The sequence below is a fragment of the Perca flavescens genome, chromosome 3 (genome assembly GCF_004354835.1).
Source record: "Perca flavescens isolate YP-PL-M2 chromosome 3, PFLA_1.0, whole genome shotgun sequence".
Lineage (NCBI taxonomy): Eukaryota > Metazoa > Chordata > Actinopteri > Perciformes > Percidae > Perca > Perca flavescens.
The window spans coordinates 8,834,143-8,857,146 of record NC_041333.1 but is presented as its reverse complement, the minus strand read 5'-3'; the positions used below and the strand labels follow the sequence as shown (position 1 = coordinate 8,857,146).

Sequence of the window (23,004 nt, the reverse complement as noted above, 5' to 3'; positions counted from 1 at the left end):
ATTTTGTCCGAAACCTTAGTATAAAACCAATAGTATGCGAATTGCATACTATTTCCTGTAAAATATGACAGCATGCAATACTGGACACTATGCATATCCACAATGCAATGCGGTAGTAACGACAACGTTCATAACAGACAAACGGACAGAAACCAAGGAGCTCGGTAACCCTAACAACACACTGATTTACATCTATACATATTTAAACGACTGCCGGCCTATTTATTCACCTCTTTCAGTAATTTAAGCGTTATCTGGCGATGCCGCTAGAGCGGAGGTCTGCAGGGGTTACCATGGTTATGCGTTTCCAACGGCAAGGAGGCTCTCAGGAGGTGACGTTGAAAATTACAGCTCAGTGCGTCCGAAAAGATAAACACTACTGTTTATTTACGCAAAAGTATGTTGACCGATAGTATACATGTTGAGTATGTAGCAAAGCTTAGCCCCCAAAAATCAAGCCCGACCCTAATCAAGTCCGAGCCCGGCCCGGCCCGACACATTAACTGTAATTATGAGACAGAGTAACAAAACAGGACATTGAAGGCTGACTATCATCTTTTCGGCAATGGTAAGCCTGCTTCATCGTCCCCGTTTTTTTTGCTGTCATAGGCGAGCAGCGTGCCGCACTTAATGCACTCGACAAACGCCAACGCATGCAGTATGTTGTCACTGGCCACGACTTGGTTCCATACCTCCGACTTTCCTCCAAACTTGCTCAAAGTTAAAGCTCCATGTTGCACTTAAGCTACACAATAGAGCACAGCAGGCCCGGTGTGATGCGTGCGAGGGGAGGAGACGCTGCACATGATTATGGCATATATATAGCTTTCTCCCCACCCAATTAGGCTAATAAAGTAATGATTAAAAAAACACAAATGCTTGGTCAAGGGCCTGGCCCGAGGATAGTGGCGGGAAATATCGGCCCGAACCGGCCCGTGGGTCGGGTCGGGTCAAGTTCGGGCTCGGGCAGAGAATCTAAACTCTAGCTTGTAGTACAAAGGAGGAGATTTTAGACGCAACCGGAGTGTTTCCTCACTCTCAATAATACGCCATTTCCCAGTTCTCTGCATTTTGGAATCGGTTCTAATTTGGAACCAGGTTTTGGTTCCCAAACCTAAGGGATTTTGGGAGTCACTCCTGTCCACAATGAGTATGAGTTATTTCCAGCTTGTAGTATGCATTCTGACATCTTTGACTCTAATGAATTTAGCTACATTTCCAGTATGAAAGCAGTCCCTAATCCAAACCAGGATGGAATGTGTGGAACTTGGACGTGTAGCAGTTGAATCTGACCAAGATTTCCTAACGCAATTTAACTTGTTGTATTTCATTGAATCTTACATTCTTTGACAGTTGTACGGCCTAGATGGCCAGACTGTTTTGTTGACAGTAGTGCTGGTTGGACCGAGTCCTGCAGTGTTTGGAAAAGCAGCAGCCATACCGCTCTTTGTGATGAGCACTCACCCAAACTAGAATGTGTTGAGTCAGCTGCTCTGCAAGCCTCTGTCCCTCCCCAGTGTGCTATTTATACACACCCAAACCAGCCTCTGCACATACCAAAACACACACACACGCACACAGGCACACACACACACACACACACACAGACACACACACAGCTCGGCAGACTTGAAAGCGCCTTGTAAACAATAGTGAAGACAAACACTGGAGGCAGGGGAAGAGTCGTGCCTAAGGCTGACTCAGTTTTTTTCCTGACACTGTGTTGAGGAGGAAATGACAGGTGGGCTTAGACGCACAGCAGCACAGAGACGCTCAGGCTGAGGGGAGCAGCTAGGCACTCACCAACCTCACAGAATCACATGTAGGAAGCTGAGGTAAGACTATCAGTCAACGTTGAATTGAACTTTTTACGGTTGCACTTTTCTTTGAATGCATACTTATTTTACCCTAGTGCCGACAGACCTTACACCAAACGAACTTTCAAGCAATGTCGCAGACAAATTTCCAATATGGGAATGAAATCATGAGAGTCCTGCTAGAGTTGGGGCGCTCCCGTCGTTTCAGTCGTTTGGTGCAAGGTGGTGGTAAAACTAGTTTGAAGTTTGAAGTTTGAAGTAAAATCTTCTAGTCTGTGACTCAGTGGCATTATGCCAGATTGTCTCTAGATGTGAGATGGTGTCCGACTTTAGTCTTTTTAGAGTTGTCTAGTGTATGGCAGGCATTAGGGGGGTTAAAAACTAAGTCCCAAGGAGGGGAGTTTATTGTTGCTCTGAGAAAGGTGCCTTGTTTTTGTGTGGTCCTCTGGTAAATACAACATAGACTAGTAAGGTAGTTCCCATATAAAGAGGTGGATCATTTAAAACCAGTGGTTCTCTTCCATTGTCACCATGCAAACCTCAGTCATCATCTGTGTACTTGGCTTCTATGTTGTAATTGCATGTGTCCGCCATAGTGGCATTGTTCTGTTTCACCACTAGTTCAGTGTGATATATGTGTTGTTTTGCATGGATGACACATGCTTTATGTATTATAGGCTTCTGAGTTGCATGCAGGTTGTTACAGTGCCTCAGTCTGTGGAACATCTGGACATGTCCTGAACAACATTAAAATATCAAAATTGAAATTACTAATGCAGTTCTTTTTACTGTGCTCTACTCCATATTATGTTATTGATTGATTCATGTGTCTCTGTGCGCTGCCAAAACGCTTCTAACCTACACTCAAAACTGAACATGAACGCTCACTGGCTCAGATGTTCCAACCCTTCTCAGATTTTTGAATGAAATGTTTTTTTTATATTTCACGCACTGGAACATGTTTTTATACGTAGCCATAGTGGCAATTCTCAGACAGCTTGAGAGGAGATTTAACTGTTTAACTGGCGCTGCAATTTCAGACAGGAGAACCAATCAAAAGCATCAGAATAGCATCAAACCAAGCCTGGGTGGCACACATATACAGAGGCCCAGTCCTCGACGCAGTGTTCGCGGGTTGGGTTCCGACCTGCGGCCCTTTGCTGCATGTCATTGCCCCTATCTCTCCACTTTCGTGTCTTAGCTGACCTATCTAATAAAGACCTAAAAGGACAAAAAAAATATAATAAAAGGACAAAAAAGAAAAAAAGAATAGCATCACACTTTACTAAACGGCTGTTGCTGGAAATGGCAAAAGAAGAAATTGTGCGCATGAAAAACACGCAAAGCAACAAAATGAATGTTATATATATAGCCTAGCTTTTTACAGAAAATATTCCAAAGTTACCCCCAATGTTATCATGCATATTTCCTATACAACACTCACCGGCACAGAACAGGCAAGAACCCAGAAGCACAACTTTTAAATTACCCTAAAGGTTTATTTACTCCATTATTACCGGCAGAGACAAGACCAGAAGGCAAACTTAACCGACAGGGATCAGGCAGGGAATCAGAGATTCAGACAGGCAGGATCAGGGATCAGGTTTGAATGCTGGAGAGTTAGCGGAATGCTAAAGACAATCTGGCAACTGAGTAATGAAAGTGGGCTGCTATAGACTACTGAAGCAATCAGGGAAATGGAAGTAGGTAAGCTAGGAGCAGGTGGCAGCAGGTAGTGGAGCTGGTGAGAAAGAGGCTGGGTCTGAAATAAAAAGCCAGTGAAATGGAAAACCAGGCCGAATAGTGGAGGATCAGGGAGGATTCCTGACAATGCCAAATGTGTAGACACATAGTTACTTTCCATCACTCAACCCAAAGCAGTTCCCTCTCTATTACAGCTGATTTTACATTTCCAACACTAACACAACCTTTCTGAAATTGTTGTACTAAGTTATGTGCAGTGTTGGGAAGGTTACTTTGGAAATGTCATAGGTTAGGGTTAGGGGTTTACAAGTAAGGGTTAGGGTTAGTGATTACAAGTGACCCTATTTAAAATGTAATAGTATTGTTACTATTTCAATTACCATATTAAAGCAATGTACTTTTTGATTACTTTTTAAATTTAAAATGTAAAACCTTACAGCAGTACTCAACACTGACTACCGTCAAACTCCTTTTTAAAGTCCTTCATCACTTGAATTATTATAATAATTTCATTCTGAAGAACAGCCACCACAAAGTCAGACTTACTGGATATTGGGACTGACATTGAGAATTAGCTTCGGCTAAAATGTTGTAGTATGTAACATGAGCTTATGTAACATACTTGTCCCTATTCAAATTAAATTAAATAAAAATAAATATGCACCTTGCTAAATATGGTGCTGAAATACTTTCAGTACATCAATCATTAGAAGCTAGGTGTGTCACACGGAAGCATGTCTTCTGTACTTTATTTAATACGACTGCAAGCAATTACTGTGCGCTAACTTAACTTATATACCTGCAGATGTTTCCTGAGATGGGACACTGATATTTACAACATCGATAGCATTCTGAAATGAAATGTTTTTTTTATTTTTCCAACACTGGAACGCGTTTTTATCCATAGCCATAGTGGCAACTTTCAGACAGCTTTAGAGGAGATTTCTGCAATTTCAGACAGGAGAACCAATCGAAAGCATCAGAATAGCATCACACTTTACTAAACGACTGTGGCTGGAAATGGCAAAAGAAGAAATTGAAGAAGACATGAAAAACATGCAAAGCAACAAAATGAATGTTATTCAACATATAGCCTAGCTTTTTACAGAAAATATTCAGATGTAACCCCCAATGTAATCATGGACATTTTCTTCCCAGTAACTGTAACGGATTACAGTTACCTTTATTTTGTAATTAAATTACGTAACGCCGTTACATGTAACTAGTTAGTCCCCAACACTGGTTATGTGTACTCAGAGCAGTGGTGGCAAAAGTATTCAGATATTTTACTTAAAAGTACTAATACCACACTATAAAAATACTCTGTTACAAGTAAAAGTCCTGCACTGAAAATGTTAGTGAAGTAAAAGTACTCAATGCAGAACAATCCTCCCATTTTAGAAAGTGGAAAGGATCCAACCAGTTGTGTGTTTAATGGTCTAATCATCTCAGCTGGACTTGTAGGCCGTTATATTGTTGGATAGTTTCATTTATAATAAAACATCAGATTTTATAAACTACATGTGTTTTGTGTGCAAAAATCTTAATGTGTAAAGCAACTAGTAACTAAAGCTGTCAGATGAATGTAGTGGAGTAAAAAGTAGAATATTTCTCTCTGAAATGTAGCGGAGTAGAAGTAGAAAGTGGCATGAAAAGAAAAGACTCAAGTAGAGTACCTCAACATTGGGACTTTATGACAGTACTTGAGTACGTGTACTTAGTAGGGCTGCTCCCTTTTAGTCGATTAGTCGACTAATCGGTCATTTTGGTCTTAGTCAACTTAGATTTCTTTAGTCGATTAGTCTTGTTTTATGCTTTTTTCATGCTGAATGACTTATTTCCAAGAAACGTATGATCACATCTCTGGTAAACACAAGAATGAATGTCGTGCTTTTGCATGACTCTTTGCAGAGAAACTCAGATTTACAGATTTGTCGATTAAAGCAACTAATCGATTAGTTGATACAATTGAATGAGTGTTACTCGACTAAGAATTTCTTTAATCGAGCACAGCCCTAGTACTTAGTTACATTCCACCACTGACTCAGAGGTATTGTAAACAGTATAGTTGATGTGTCAGTGTCAGTTTCCCTGGTCCCGGTCAGAGCCAGGACAATGTGTCCTGGTCCCCGGTAGCCCTCGCTGTCCTGACCAGCAACAGTAGTCATTGTGTGAACCGTGGCTCACTTCACACTGTGAGTCACTCTGCAGGAATGTTTGGTCACTGAGCAAAATAAGTTTATAATGGGTGACAGCGGTCGCTGTCCGTTTCTGTTGACCACGTCTGCATAGGCTTAATTCGTCAGCATCTATAAATGAATGTTCATCAGTTTATAACTGTAATTTACAGGGGAATGGGTAATGAAATAATTAAAACTTGCCAACCTATTATAATGGCCTTTACATAAATAAAGACATTGGCACCATAAATTGTTGCAGAAAAATTCACCAGAATGCAGAAAATTAAGTGTTTGATGCTCAAAATTTCAATTTTGCTCAAAAGTGGATATCTCAACCCCCCAATGTTGAACCCAAACTTACGCCCTTGTGGACATGTTGTGTTTGTACTGCTTGTGATAGGGCGATAGGGAGAAAATCAGATATCAAGATATTCTTGACTATATACCTTGATATTGATATTGCGGCGATATTCTAGAGTTGACAATTAGGGCTTTAACAAAATATCACTTAGATTTTAGATAAATAATCATCGGTAATGTGGCTATAATGTATAATTGGGGAAAAGGCAAATAACAGAACAGCTAGAACAGTCAGGTAAGCTCAGAAAATGACATCACTTTACTGTAATGCAACCTTTAAAACCAGGAAAAGACAACACTTATGTCATATCACGATATCCAAAATCTAAGACAATATCTAGTCTCGTATCACGATATCGATATAAAATCGATATACTGCCCAGCCCTAGCTCGTAGTGAGAACTAATATTTATGGCCTCCCAGAGATTATTTTTTTTTTAGCTCCATGAGCTTTCCTCTAGCACCACCATAAGACCAAAAATGTCCCTTCTACACAAGAAACAGCTAAATGTAATGTTCTAATCTGTAGACTGTACAAAATATCCAGATACGGGCACTGCCATCTTTTAATTTTGGAACCAGAGTATGTGCAGTAGTGATTTGGCAGTGGAGCTGCAGTATCAAAGTCCCGCCCATAAAAAATTATTTAGATTTTTTAGGTTATGTCCTGTCCGCTAACATGGAGGGGGCAGGGTATATGACCATCCACCAGGGGGCCATCCAGATGTTTTGGCTTCACTTACACAGCCTATACATCAACCCCTGCTCTGATCTCATTCGATTTTTCAGCTTATTCATGCAAAGTTTCAATGCTTCTTTTAACTCTTCCAGCGAAGTTTCACTGAAAGCTTAGAGCTGGGCGATATAGACAAAAAAAATCAAATATAACGGTATTTTTTACCAAATACATGGATGTCTACAGTGCGGTGATATTGTAGGGTTGACTATGGGTGCTTTCACAAAATATTAACACAATGAGTTTCGTCATAAATAATCATCAGTAATGCGGATACAATGACTAAATGGGTGGAGGCAAATAGTAGAACAGCTAGAAAAGTCTGGTAAGTTCAGAAAGTGGGATGACTTTACTGTTATGCAGCCTGTAAAACCAGGAAAAGACAACACTTGTGTCATATCACGATATTACGATATCCAAAATTTAAGACGAAAAAAACCAACTCCCTTTTAGAGAGAAACCTCGAGTGGTGAGGAAAACTTCATTACAGGCCTGGGTCTGTCTGAGACAGACCCAGGCTCTTGGTAGGCGGTGTCTGATGGTGGCGGTTGGGGATGTAATGAACAGTGGCAATTATAGTCACAATAAAGATAATGGAACTATGACTAGAAATACTAGTTGTAGTAGTTGTAGCAGGGCACTGCAGGCGTAGCAGGGCATAGCGGGGCACTGCAGGGCATAGCGGGGCACTGCAGGGCATAGCAGGCATATATTGATGTCGATATAATATCGATATATTACCCAGCCGTAGTATAGAGTCAGTCTGACCTGTTCAAGGGTAACTGAATGATAATAATAATAATTAATTAAGTTTATATAGCACTTTATCATAGACACTCAAAGTGCTTCGGGGGAGGGGGGGGGGCTACATGGATGAATGGTGGTAGTAAATGAGGGGCTAGGGCTGCTCTTTCACTTTCCCCAACCTGATCCATCCTCTATTTAACTGGTGACCTTCCAAAGCAGCACATTCTCACATTTGAGAAGGTGGAACCAGCAAATGTTTGCCTTTTTTTTGCTTCAAAAATGACTAAACAATTATTTGATTATCAAAATAGTTTGTCGATATCAAACTGGTTTGAAAATGTTTTCAAGCCTAGCCATGAGTGGGGAATTTAGTCTTCTTCATCAGTACTTACCAATTGAAAGTCGCAGTGTTTCAGTCACAGTTGTTTGTAACATCAACCGGGTTTGTACGGGTGCTTGAAATCCTTGAAAATGCTTGAATTTAGATGTTGTGTTTTCAAGTTTTGAAAAGTGCTTGAATTTTGGATAAAATCTTTGAAAATGCTTGAAATTGTAACTGTAGTGATACATTTTGAAAAATAAAACGTGTGTTTTGCTTAAATATCTGATGCTTCTGCTATTACGAAACACAATGTTGGCTGTTTATAGCATTATGTATTTTAATGTGACAAAAACACTAAATAATAATAATTTTGACAATGTATTGGTATGTAAGGTGTACGAATCCTGTATCAACTTTCTGTTTACTATCTTTCCTCTACAATATGAATACTTAACTATCAAAACAGTCAATTTGTTGTTTGTATCTTTTTTTCATATACTTCATCAGTATGCAGATGTCCCTGGTTTCTGTCATGTATTACTGCGGAAGAGGGAAGCAGTTCCCACAATATTAACATGGCTGTGACAGTTGAGTAAAATGCATGAAGAGGCAGAGATAAAGAGAGCTGGAGGCTGTTCTGCATAATAGCATGTGATAAGACTCCTCTCAGGTACTGCACAGTGTGTTCTACCCTTCATTTAAATACATGCCATGCATTAATTTAGATACAAGGCTGTGCTCACAGTCTTAGTAGAGCTGAAACAATTATTTGATCAACCAAAAAATAATCCGCAACAGTGTTTGTTAGGTCTGGCGGCAAGTATCTTTTTGGATGAGGGCCTGGCTCGGACCAGTCACAGACTGATTTAATGTAGAGCCCAATAGTTTCTGTCGTAACAGAATAATGGGACAGAATCGCGAAATTGAGAATTTAAAAAAGCTATAAGGCAGATTCCATAGGGCCCTACATTAAGTCAGTGCTAAAAGCTAACTGGGCATTTGAAAAAATATGACTGTAGTTTCAAAAACTGCCTAAAAAGTTATAAAATCCTAGCGCACCACGGAGCGTTTCCTCTGCTGCTATCAGCTGAAGAGTCATTCAGGTTGTAACAGCGTCTGCTTCAAAAAATAGCTGAGTTTAAAAGTCTAACAGCTGGAGCTGAGAGCATCGGAGCAGCGAACAGAAACGAGGCATCGTTGTTCATGTCGAGACAAGACTTGCTTGGTAAACGTTTATAGCCTGCCGTGTTACCCTGATTTGCTCTGTTAACGATTATGCAGCAGGAAAAAGTCTGCATGCTTTGCCTGACAACCTGAGGCTGAGGCGTTGAATCATGTTCAAATGTGCAGTGATCCCATTGACAAATCTGATTCACTTCGGGGGGGTTTCTCGACTGCTGATTCAAATCAGCGACGTGTAGTGGTCAGCTTGCATTCACATTGCCTGCGCCGGCCATCAGACGGTGCGGCGAAAACGCAGGTCTGCCCATTCATTTTGAATGGGGGTAGTGCGTTTAGGCTGCGGCACTGGTGGTGGCAGGGGGAGACAACTAAAAAACAGCCTGAAGCGAAAAATTGATACCGGCTCAACTTTTGGAGAAATGCAACCTGACGTCTTGATACGGTCATGTAAGCGACGATCAGACTTGTCAGTGTTTTGAGGCAGTGTGAGAGTCCGGTACAGGAAAGAGGAAACATCACTGCCTCTATCTCTGCCACAAGAAAGTTTTAAAACACCAATCCCATGCACTGAACTTCCCTGGAGTTTGTGGACGTTATGCTGGCGAACGTAATCGTGGGTTAGCCCAGTGTTGTTTAACGTTAACTTTACCTTGAGCTAAACAATTATACTTAAAATAACTTCATGAACGTGTTGGACAATGTTGTAACCTTTATAACGTTAACGTTCCCCACCGAGCATTAGCATGAGCTAACGCTAACGTTACTTGTCAACGTAGCACTATAAGCTGGATCAATCGACATTGAAATGTATCAATAAATAAGATCTCTGAACGTTGTTGGAAACATTTAGCATAGTGTAAGTACACAACTCAACAAAATATATAACATAGGTATAGTCGTTTTTAGTCATTTTAATGCAGAAATGTTACATATTGTACCTTTTAATACTGGACCAATTTCAAAGATTGTTGTTCCCATCAGTCCCTTAGGTTGGGTTCAGCGTTGCCTGTAAGCTTATCAGAATGACCCTGTATTGTAGAACTTATATTCACAGTTTGGTTACTCAAAAATACTATTGCAATCAACAGCTAACTAGTTTTTTAAACCATGTGTATTTTCTGCTGTTTTGCACGTGCCCAGTTTTGTCGCAAATTCTTTGTTTCCTGTCAACTTTACACCCCCTCCCTCCCTCTCTCTCCTCTATCTCTTTGCCCTCTCATTACCACCTTAGTCTTATATGGCCTGGCTTTGGACAGTGCAGGGGAATGGTACAGTGGGGGGGGGGGGGGGAAGGAAGTGGAGGATTTTCTTGCGAAGAAGGGTGGGGTGCAGCACTGATTAGACATGTGCACTGAACAACATTCCAGAAATGTTAACAGAGTAACTACAGCAACTGTTTCGAAGCTTATCACAGCGACAGCGAGAAACAAGAAATTGTTTTAGTTGTATGGTTGTTGTGCATTCCAAAATTCACTATCTCACTATCAGCTACCATATTTAGTTAGAGGCCAGCTCATAAAACAAACTTCACACCCAGCAGTCAGACTGGAAAAGGAATTCTAACTAAATGAAAATGAAACCATAATGGTTTTCCCTGCTTTTCCCAGGGGAAGATAGGTGTCCCACGACCAGTCGCCGCCGGTCGCCGATGCACAACATTGGCATGTCAGAAAGACAGACTGGCTGAGAGAGTGAGAGAGAGAGAGAGAGAGAAGGGGAGGGAAGTGTAAGAAGGAGGGAGGAGAAAAACAGGGAGTGTGATAACAGCGCCGGGAAGATTTGTTGGCTCTCTGTCAGTGTGTTTCCCAGCAGCCTGCTACACTCCCGGATATATTCTAGTACACAGTGCCTGGATTATGAGAGCAGGGGCTCTAATGTTCAGCAGATACGGTCAACGACATGGTAATGTACAGTAATGACCTCTGGTGTGTCTGTCTGCCAGCTTTCAGCGTGTGTAACCTGTGTTAAAAGGCTTAGGGAAGGTGTTTCCTTCATTTCCTTATTTGACAGAAGTTCCATTGGAGAGAGAGTGTTTCAGGTAGTTAGAGTGTGTGTGTGTGTGTGTGTGTGTGTGTGTGTGTGTGTGTGTGTGTGTGTGTGTGTGTGTGCGCCGTGTGCCGTTTGTTCAGCTGTTTTTATTTGCTTGTGAGGTGGAGGCATATATCCAAACCCATGTGCCTGTTAGTGTGGAATCTGATTCTGAGTCTGAGTGCTTTACTCAGACGTTTGTTTCTGTGTGTTTATGGATGTGCGTGAGAAACCAGTAATTAGTGTCAGAGGAAGATATATTGATAGAGGAGTTTGGCTGCTTTCTGTGTGATTTAGCTTCATGGGGTTAAAGGAAAGTTTTTCTTTCCTACTCAGTGTTATTCTGTCATTTATTGTTTCGTGCTTTCGTCACCTGTAAACACAGGCAGCCGAGGCATGCCCAGGCACTGCCCAGGTATCGGTATGCGTCAGCTTTGCAAAGTGCGGTCTGTTTCTCCAACCTTCATTTTTTACCTTTTTGTTGTTTATGGAAGGGCAGGAAACCGGAAACCATCTTCACATTTACTGTATACGAATAGAAGGCTGTCAGTCAAGTAACAATTTCACTGCAGAGGATCACTTATGTGATCTGACTTGACAGAAAGAGCTCTTGCTGTTGACCCTATATTGCCCTAAAGCACATGTGTCAAACTCAAGGCCCGCAAGCCAAATCCGGCCCCTTGTAGATTTTGATTCAAAATTCAGCTCACTCATTTTGGCATTTTCTGTGATGTTTTTGCCACTTTTTCCAGCATTTTTGTTGCTTTTTTTTCTTTCTATGATGGCTACCAAACTTCTTTGCTGACTTTTTTAGGGCTTTATGTCGACTGTCAACTGTAAGTGAGAAGACTATATTAGCAGTGTGAAGTCTGATAAATGTCCTTAAGTGATGTCACTTGAGTCAGCGTCGGTTGGGGCTGAAGACTACAAGTTTGAAAGTGAAGAGTGTGTGGTTGTGGCCCGCTGCTATTCTCTGCTGCAGGTTAGCGCTCTGCTCAACGCTACATTAGCTGCTACAAGCACAACAGAGCCCAATCTTCTACTGAGCTGTCAGCAGTTCAGTTGCACCGTGGGTAATATAGTAGCCAGGTTTTGACAAGGAAGAACGATGCATGAAAAAAAAGACAATATGTCAGGTTGTGCTGCATCGATTTTTATCTTTTTTTTCTTCTTCTTATGCCTACCATACACTAGAAGACTTTGAACAGACTTTGAAAATACTAAAGTCTGACACCATCTCACATCTAAAGACAATCATCTCACATCTAACGTTAAAGACTGTCATAATATGTAAAGACCTTCAAGGATCTTGCAGGGTCACACATTGCAAGACTACAGTTAGATTTGTTTAGAAAAATGTAACCAAGCTAGCTAGCTACCGCTAGTGTTAGCTGAGGGAAAGTTTGCTGATTTTCTGTTCTGCCGTACATGCAGATGAATGTCTCCAGTACCCGGAGGTCTGCGTTTATCCGCCGGTAAAACTCCCGTTGGATGACTCGCTTCAGAAGGGTTGACAATCGGCAACTTCTCCTCGTTAGCAACCATAAACAACACTGGCTCTAGCAGTTTGCTGCTTCCTGTTTGGTGCTGGAGGGAGAGCACCCAGTGGTTGTTGACAATGTTCACATGATTTAACGTCACTACCAAGACTTAAACTTAGGATAATATCAAACATGTTAGATTTTGTCTGAAGGTCCAGACGGGAAAGAGACTGACTGGGACTGAGTTTTATGACCACTTTGAACCAAACGATGGAGACGATGGGAGCACCCCAACTCTAGCAAGACTCTCATGATTTCATTCAGATATTGGGAATTTGTCTGCGACAATGGAATCGCTTGAAAAGTCGTTTGGTGTAAGGTCGGCATTAGTTGTCCATCAAGAATCCGACAATATTACAGGGCTGTAATGGTAAATGGGTGGAGCTTCTTAAAAGTGGTGCTCTGTGATGTATGCCCTTTGAGACGAGCTCCAGCACCACTTCATTGACTCCACCTGTCGTCTTCCAAACATGTTTATTTCAATGATTTAAACTGGGTGGTACTTAAAACTGTTAATTATTAATACTGCTCCCGGGCGGCCTCATGACAGATACATTTCTAAACATACTAAAACATTGTACCAAAGAAATGTTCCCATTAAAAACTGTCAACAGTGTGGTCTGTGGACTATTCAGATTCAAGTAGTTATTTACAAATATAACCTTTTTAATATATGATCACCACCAACAAAACTTGGTCACTGTCGGTCGGGCTTTCAAGAGATGGAGACAATTATGGGATTGTAAATGATTCTAAAACATCCCCGAATTGAAGACACCTTTAGGACAACAGGTGTGGTAAAAACACTACCGCTTTTGTCTAAAGCGGCCGCTAGAATCAACACAAGCTGAAAGTTACATACAGTATAGCCACTTTAAAGAGTTCAGCCCTAGGTAGGATGGTCTTGAGCTTGGCGTGGTTAAAATCACCTGCAGTGATGAAGAAGCCCACAAGATGCTTGTTCTGTAGGTGACTGATAGCATCATTAGCATTAGCGTTACGTGGTAGACACACTGCCACAATGACACATAAACTCCCTCTGCAGTTAGTGGGGACGGCACTTTAACCTGAAGTATTCCACTGCTGCAGAACAGTGGCTAGAAATGTCATAAATGTCCGTGCAGCAACCTTTGTTCACATAGACTCCCAGTCCACCGCCCTTGGGTTTCCCAGAGAGTCAATTCCTGTCAACGCATAATAAAAAAAAAGCTTGTCCATCCAGTTGTAATACCAAACCAGGTATAATGCTGTGAAGCCGTGTCTTAACTGGTTCTGGATAACTTATTAATCATTGACTCACCGAACATGCAGTTTTCATCTTCTGGTATTCATTTTTGTATAAAGTGGAAAACCGTTGGAAAAGAAAGGCTCAATAAGAGTGTAGTGCTTTAGCCTATTACATTTGCTGCATCAGCTTAATAACACAGACTAGTATAGAAATCAACAGAAATAAATAATGAGAGCTACAGTACTTAACTAAACTGAGAATAGAATCAAAATAGAAACTATATAAGAGCATTGGGAGACAAAATGACATAGTAAAGTGAATATGGCGCTGATAATAGCAGCAGATTCAACAAGTGTATGTAAACAGTGTACACCAGACCAATATATGATATGATTGAGTAATGGTACTCAGTATTTGTCTGTGTAAATATAATATAATAGAATAAGTTTGCTCCTGTTGATAAAATCACCAAAGTGGCTGCAGACCGACGTGGTCCCTCCCTCAAAAACAATTTGTAGTAAATGAATGCACCTTGATTTACGTATTTACATGCACTGTAGCTACCTTTAGTATGTACAGTATGACCTGTGTACTTCTAACTAATCACTTCCTAACAACATGCTGCTCATTGATGTGTTTTTTGGAGGAGGAAGATTTATCAGGCTGTGGTTTGGGTCTTTAATGGGATTTGCTGATTAAAAAATACAGACTATCACCCGCCTTAACCTTTAATCGATTAGTAGTTTTTTAAAGACAGAAAATCCAGATTACTTTGTTGCTGCATTATTATCGTTTGGCCAAATAACTTTATCATTAATGCTTGAAAGGGGGCCGAGAGAAATTATATGGGCCGCTGTTTACAATTAAGTGGCCGCATGGCTGTGACAATCATGCGGGTCTCTGATTGGCTGGCCGGCCCAAACGGCCCATGAGGGCCCGCGGCCCCTCTGGCATCTGCCCAAATGCCAGATTACCAGTCCGTCACTGCCCAGCACATACAGTAATGCTATGCGACGTCCCAAACTGGACACATCTGAGAGTAAAATGTGAATATTTCAATGGATATTCCAAATATATTTATATTTAGCCTATAATGTGTGGAGCTAATTCTCTGCTTCGGTAGGACACACACACACACACACATACACATGCACACACCGCGTGTGCGTTGCTCCTCCTTGTGAATTCTTAATGTCGCCGAGCCACAGAGCTGGATGGCATCGCAGGGTGTGTGGTGCCATACTGGAGACCACTATAGGAGCCGTTAGCACGGATACAACTGCCCACCAGCCTGGGAGTGCACCATCCCTTTATCACTATTAAATACCACTGTTCTTTATTATCAACGTTTCATTCCTTTGAAGCAATGTCTTTTTTTTTTACCAAGTTGGATTGCTTTGTGAACTTCCACTATATAGCCTACTTTTAGTTCTCAACACAGATTCTGTTTCAGCCCCCCCCCCTCCCATTTCCCCTTCTCACACAGCTTCTGTGCACACAGGTTGTGCAGCTGCAGGTGTGCCAATTTGCCAATTCCCCACACAGTGAAATGATAGATAATTTTATTTTTTAAGTGCTCGTGCCGCACCCCATGTGTTGTGTAAAAAAGCCGTCCCGGGCAGCTGCCCGCTTCGCCCGTGCCAAAAACCGCTAGTGCTCCCTCCTGTTGGCCGACAATAAGAATTTTGACCGATTTATACTATCAGTTCAATAGTTTAAAACAATATTATTGAAACAAAAATGAAAAAGTAATCATCATGCTATAACTAGCTAGTGCTAGTTGCTGCTGGTGTGTGTCCATTGTCCGCGTCATTTCCCCGCTTCCCATTCATTTCTATGGGAGCAGCCATGCAATGCATTCTGGTGGCATTGCGGGGACTTTGGAGAAGTGGCGCATCGATTTGCCCGCTCCTCATTTGCATAAAGTTGAATTCGGCCAACTTTATGCAAATAAAGAGCCCTGCTCTACAGGATGATTTTTTTTTTCCTGCCACCTCTCATTTTTTTTAGAATATGACAGTTAGCAGGGGCAGTAGTGTAGCAATAAATCATATTGGGATGAGTAATATCACTGTTTAGTTTGTCATGTAACAGGGTTTCCGCATGGTCTTAAAAAGTAAAAAAAAGTCTAAAATCTTAAAATCTAAATTTTAGGCCTTATCAAGGGTTGTTTTCTAGGTCTTGAATTGTTTTAAACAGGTCTTAATTTTCCCTACGTCCATGTAACGAATGGAATGAAATTTTTCTTTTTACTCTGTGGTTTTGTAGATCTTTCTTTCGCTCGTCCAAATATAACTTGCTGTATATTTACAGATGTTTATTTGTGTCACTTTTATTCAAATTTAATAAGTTTATTAACTAAGTACTTTTGTGACTGCATTTCGTTGTACTTTTATGTCGTGATATAGATCTTAAATTTCATATAGAGGTTTACTCCGCGACGCAGTAGCCGCGGGTTCGACTCTGACCTGCGGGCCTTTGCTGCATGTCATTCCCCCTTTCTCTCCCCTTTCATGTCCTATAAAACAAAGGCCTAAGATGCCCCAAAAATAATCTTTAAAAAAAAATGGTCCTAAAAAGTCTTACATTTGACTTTTGAAACCTGCAGAAACTCTGTGTAAGGTGACCAGAGCAGTGTAGAACACCATTCATCTTGAGAAAACATGTCACTGAGGAATAACTGTGTATCCAGTAGGGCAGGCTACTTTATCAAGTCCACTGGCGGAGTGAAGAGGCAGCTGGCAGGTTGATTTGGGGCTGAATTAGCATCTACATCCATCTGCTGGGGACCAGTCTTTTTGGCAACTCTGAGATGTGTTAATCACTTCTGCATATCTTGTCTTTAATGCTTGTATTTATTTTTGTACCCCTTTTCGAGGGACCTTTTTGGTTTATATATAGTCGGTAGATCTTTTGTTTCTAAGCATGTTTCTAAATGTCTGCTGCTAGAACTCTTAACTCTTAACTTGCGATTTCTGAGGCTGGTGACTCGGATGAACTTATCCTCAGCAGCAGAGCTGACTCTTGGTCTTCCTTTCCTGGGGCGGTCCTCATGTGAGCCAGTTTCGTTGTAGCGCTTAAAGTAATGATGGCCACTCATTTCTCTTTACTTAGCTGATTGGTTCTTGCCATAATATGAATTCTAACAGTTGTCCAATAGGGCTGTCAGCTGTGTATCAACCTGACTTCTGCACAACACAACTGATGGTCCCAACCCCAATAATAAGGGAAAAGATTCCACTAATTAACACTGACAAGGCACACCTGTGAATTGAAAACCATTTATGGGGACTACCTCATGAAGCTCATTGAGAGAATACCAAGGGTTTGCAACGCTATCAAAAAAGCAAAGGGCGGCTAGTTTGAGGAATCTAAACTACAAGACATGTTTTCAGTTATTTCACACTTTTTTGTTAAGTACATAATTCCATATGTGTTCATTCATAGTTTTGATGCCTTCAGTGAGAATCTACAATGTAAATAGTCATGAAAATAAAGAAAACGCATTGAATGAGAAGGTGTGTCCAAACTTTTGGCCTGTACTGTGTATATATATATATATATATATATATATATATATATATATATATATATATATATATAAGGAATAATAATATAATCAAGGCATGTATAGATTTACACTATTTTTATTGAAATGTAGGCTACTTGCTTGGACTGCTTGATATGAGAAAAATGTACGATACCTGATAACGTTGTTGAATATCACGATATAACTTGCGATAAATAAACATATGTTATCTTGAGTGTCTTTCGTGATATGTCGCAGCCTTTCGGGATGGGTTTATTGTGCCAGTTGATATTGGGATGACGATAAAAAAAAACGATATATTGTGCAGAGAGGCCGAAACGATTAAATGAATGCACATAACATTTGAAAGTGCCGATCTGAATAGAAAAAGGCATTTTTATTCTTTTGCTAAGCAGAAAAAAATAAAACAATATACAAACTACAGTTTTTGCAAACAATCTGGCTCATAAAATTATAAAGTGCCCACTTGAATAAAATTAAAAAAAGTTGGTTCTCATAATTTTTTTTCTGTCAATGACCTTTAATTAATGGACAACGGAAACTCAGATGCTGCTGGTAGGACAGTCTTGTCCATGTGGACATGGTAGGGGGATCTGCTTCTCCCTAGTCCTTGAGGTATCTGACCCTGCAGATACAATGTCCTGGTTATCTGGAAAATCCACAGACCTCGCTATTAACAGTTTTCATAGGGACTGTTGCTTTGAGGGAGACTAGTTCCAATGAAAATTGTCCACAGTGAGGTCATTGGAAAGTCCACAATCTAGGGGCGTGAGCTCTGGGAAAATCAAAGCCTCATGAAATTGCTGTGTTCTGGTTTCAGAATGATTAAGACAGTTGAGGTCAATTATGATGTAGGCTTTACAGGATGTTTTTTTTTTCTTGCCAACTGATTTTTAGGTATTCTTTTATAAAATAGCTTGCAAATAGCTGCCATGAATGGGGAAAAAATCTACTCTACCACCCTAGGTTAGGGCTGAGCCCCAAATTTTACAACATCTGGCTCCGCCCATGCTGTCAAGCTGTCTGCTAGGAAAGAGGAGCAGGCTAATGTAGGCGTGCTAGACAAAAACTATGAAGACATTTTTTTATTGTTTCAGTTTGTCTACTCATGCTGCATAGTCTGTGTGGAAATGCAGTACAGCTTTAGCACTCATTTGTTTAGCTATGTACCTGCAATGATGTGCATTGTTTGATATGACTGGAGGTATATCAAACAAGGTATATAAGAAAATATGCTTTTCTGAAATATGCATCTTTCAAATTATTAAGATGGAATAGGGTTTTTGTTTGTAGACAAATGAAACAATACTGGCACTAGGTGGTGCAATCAGTCAGTGTGTTAACATGCACTTAATCAGGTTATTTAGAGAAACCAGATACCGGTAGTTACTTCGTTACTGTACATCTGCATATACATGCAGGAGGTCAGTAGAAGCTTCTCAATGAGAACTTAATAGACTACATAATACAATCGATTTGGCTCCCCCCCTCCCCCACTCAAAATCCCTTGAACAATAGACTTTTCATCTAGCGCCATCATCAGGCCAAAGGATCGACAAAGTTTTTACAATGAGGGGAACATGAATGTCTAAACCAAATTCCATGACAATTCATCCTATAGTTGATGAGACATTAAATTACTAGTTTTAAATGGCACCTGCTTGTGGCGCTAGATAAAAAATGGGGAAGATGAAAGTCTATCCAGTATTGGTCAAGGTATTTCAGTGTGGACAAAATTGCAATGACTGACATCACCATCCATAGAGCTCATCTGCTCGAACCCATCAGCATGCCTTGGCTGGAGAACTGTGGACACATACAGCCAATGTCAATTTACACTGTCAAAATATATATATTTTTATATATATTATTTTATAAATTATTATAATTATTTTTTATATATATTATTTTTATATAATTTTATATTTATATAATTTGGGCCCCTAAATCAGTTTTATTTATTGGTTTTATGTAGATTCCACACTGACCTAGTGACCTAGTACATGACAACAGAAGCACTCGCAGTTCTCACCCGTCGCTGGTAGTGCATTTTTACATGTGAATTTTGGCAACTGTAGTTTTCCTTCAGACACTAAATTTAGGCCGCGAGAGGCCGGCACAGGGAACACGCTTTTATGAAACGAAGCCATCGACCAGGACCGTTGCTTTACTTACCACGAATCGAAGCAAGAAAAGACAAAGGACGAGCCCCCAAATCATGTATAGCCTTGTCTAGGGGTGGCCAAAACACAACATGAACAGGACCCATCTTCACCAAGTTCCAAGCAGCCACACAGATAACTGAATATGGTGACGGTTGACTTTATTTACAGCATCAGAGGAGACCGACATGGAGCCTGGTCTAACTTCAGGGTGGGCGAAGGCCAAAAAACAAACCAGAACAAATCAAACCAGAAATACAATTACCCTTGCCCTTGACCCAAGAAAACAAGCCACGCATGCATGCACCTCTGTCACGTATTGCCTAATATTTATTTTCATGTTGATTACTTGTATATAAGCAAATAAAATAAAAATAAAAAATAGAAATGAAACAAATACCTAAAGAAACAAGATAATCCAAATTACACTAAAGTCATTACAATTACTGAAGACATGACTTTGGGGTCCGCAATGGTAGCAAGAGTCCTGGCAGTTATATTGCAACAAATCTACATGCAAGTACCAGGACAGATCTCTCTGCTGTTGCTCAGCAAGGACCCACTTTCTGTGGAAACATGATCACATGACATGGGGAATTCTACACTGAAAAGATGCCTATGTAATTTGTTTAACTCTAAAGCCTCATATTAGTTTCAGCTGAACTTAAAGATTGCATTTTTGCACAGAAGATAGTTGGGAAAAGCCTTAAATTCAGTCTCAGCATTGTCTCTCAGATTCATCACATGCAAATACTGAGCCTTTGTTTCCCCAGCATGTCTATTTCACTTACTATGGACACAATGCAGGAAACAGCCAGTGGCCAGGAGATTAAGCCAATCCCTTTCCCCCATTCTCTTCATCAAAAACACACACACATACACACACTAGCGCATGCACACATGCACGCGCACATACACACACACACACACACACACACACACACACACACACACACACACACACACACACACACACACACACACACACTCACACTCACACACAGAGCTGAGAAAACAAATTCCAGTCAAATAAAGCAATGTAGGGTAAACCTTGTTTTCACAGTTTGCCAGCAGATTCCAGGAACCAGTCTTGCATCAGGTCTGGCATTTTAGAGCAGTTCAGAAAACAAACTGACAGTAGACTGCTTTTTAATTCAACACTTTAGACCCACAGGCATTTATCCTCCCCGGCCCCCCCCCAAATGCCCTTTAAATGCGGTGCCCCATACTTCTTGATACTGACTTGTTTTTATTTCTTTATTTTGTTTGCTAAGGGGCCAATTGTTCCTCTATGACTCTACATTCCCTTCTCCACTCGCATAATCTCTGTTGAAGCTTGTCCTGCTGCCTACAAAGAAAAGTCTGACATACTGTATACTATAGAGTTAAATATTCAACTGTGCCCATTTAGACCCAGTGATATACACACTCTTCTATGGAATATAACTGGACTATGGATGGAAGCTTGACATTCATCAGAATTAAGATTAGTAACTTTTAGACAGAATGAGGTTTGAATAAGCAAATGCATTTTGTGGTCTACACCACACAGGCGCATGACATGACATGAGCAAGCCTGTGAAGAGAATGCCATGCAGTAAAAAGACTAATCACTTGTAATACTGCTAAATATATCCTGCTAATGTTTCCTTCCTTTTCTCTCTTAACCTAAACTTCCTCCAACTCCATTCTTACGCCATTATGATGATGAGGTCACTGTTTTTTCTGGTTTCTTTTGGTTTTGTTACCAAATAACCTAGGTATCCATAGTATTCAACAACGACATATACAGTAAGCTCAAATGACAAGTCAGGGCAAGACTCAATTTCTATCTAAAGTATCACACTGTGTGTGTGTCTGTGTGTGTGTGTGTGTGTGTGTGTGTGTGTGTGTGTGTGTGTGTGTGTTACATTCTTCACTTACATCAACATCACCATCTACAGATGGGACAAAGAAGAGAAACGGTACAGGAACCCAGACAAACACTCATAGTAATGTTCTGCATATGCTGCTGATTATTCTAACAGATTTTCTGTCAGTAACAGAGACGTCCTCCTTGTCCCCCTGCAGGCTGCAGCAGGGAAGCTCTCAGTGGACAGCTTGCTGCAGAACTCCAGCTCTGAGTTGCAGGACATGATGAGACGCATGGGCTCCAATTCAGAAGACCGCTCTCGCCTCACCGCCGCCCTCTCCTGTCTGAAAAGTGCAAATAACACAGGTCAGGGTTCCTACCAGTTTCTACCAAGTTTCACCGTGTCAAATTTTGACTTTTTAAGACCATTATGAATGAAATTTAAGACCTCTATCACAAATAAACCCCAAAAAAGTCAAAGATGTCAAAGTCCGGAAACATTGTCCGAAACAATTCCCAGATTTGCTCACTGGCATTATTAGGACTGGTGTCTAGATTGGCTGCAATATAAGTTGCATGTTGGTCTCATTTGTAGTCGTAACACAGCTAATTATATTTGGACTAGTGACAGAAAGAACTTCAACACCACAGAATAAAAAAACAACATTCTAAAGTGCTGCGCAAGCATTTAAGGGAGCATTCAAGGTAGCGTTGCATTGACTTAGGAAAATGAAGACCTGTTTGAAATGATTTAAGACCTGGAACCGAATATTTCAGCAAATTTAAGACTTTTTAAGGCCTAAAATTCTTATTTTTAAATTTTAGACTTTTTGGACATTTTAAAACCCCGCAGAAACCCTGACAGGTGAACCAGTAACCTGGCTGCCTTGCATGTTGTGAAGGAGTTATTCATAGGAACTGCATAAAATGCATTACAGAAATAGAAATGCAATAAATAGTATTGAGGGTTGATATATTCATTCTGTTTAATCTCAATTTCCGATAAGTTATTATGTATATATATATATATTTAACACAGTGTTTTTCCTGACTCAAAATGGACCTTTGGTGGTGGGGGGGGGGGGGACTATGCACGACATTAAGCATGATCGGTCCGCGTATAGTAAAGGTCTTATTTAATAGAAGTCTATGCATTTTCCTGTTATTTCTGACAATTTGATAAACAAAAATACATAGTATGCTAGAGTAAATGAAACCCCAATTAAAAAAAAATGGTTAAAAAAGAACAATATTTAAACTAGAGGTGTTGAAATTCTTTTATTCTGTGATATACTTTCAAATTCTTGTGTTTGTATTCTTGTTTATTTTAATGTTAAGCACTTTGTAACTCATTTAGAGAAGTGCTATATAAATGCAGTTGTAATAATATTAATATATAATAATTTTATGTACTACTAGTACAATGACTCTTCAGTGTTCTATGCACATTATACTATAGCGTGTACTACACTTGAACTTGACTGCTAGAAGGTATTTACCAAACTTGTTAGGTAGCTAAATTAAATTCAGATGGGGTTATAGTATATTTTAATTATACATTCATTTAATACAGGTTTTCTGCGGGGTTTGAAAAA

At 40.3% G+C, this 23,004-nt stretch overlaps 1 protein-coding gene across 5 annotated transcripts in view; it reads left to right on the top strand.

Annotated features, from left to right (window-relative positions):
* Positions 1–23,004, top strand: part of LOC114552773 (kinase suppressor of Ras 1) — a 70,169-nt gene that overhangs the window by 24,162 nt on the left and 23,003 nt on the right. For 3 of the 5 annotated variants that reach the window (XM_028573820.1, XM_028573819.1, XM_028573821.1), the window contains exon 3: positions 21,628–21,775. In XM_028573820.1, the coding sequence (XP_028429621.1) occupies positions 21,628–21,775 (148 nt within the window). Of the gene's footprint in view, positions 1–1,582; positions 1,836–10,852; positions 10,951–21,627; positions 21,776–23,004 lie in introns of those variants that run through there. The other 2 variants (XM_028573823.1, XM_028573822.1) reach the window with 2 other exon arrangements.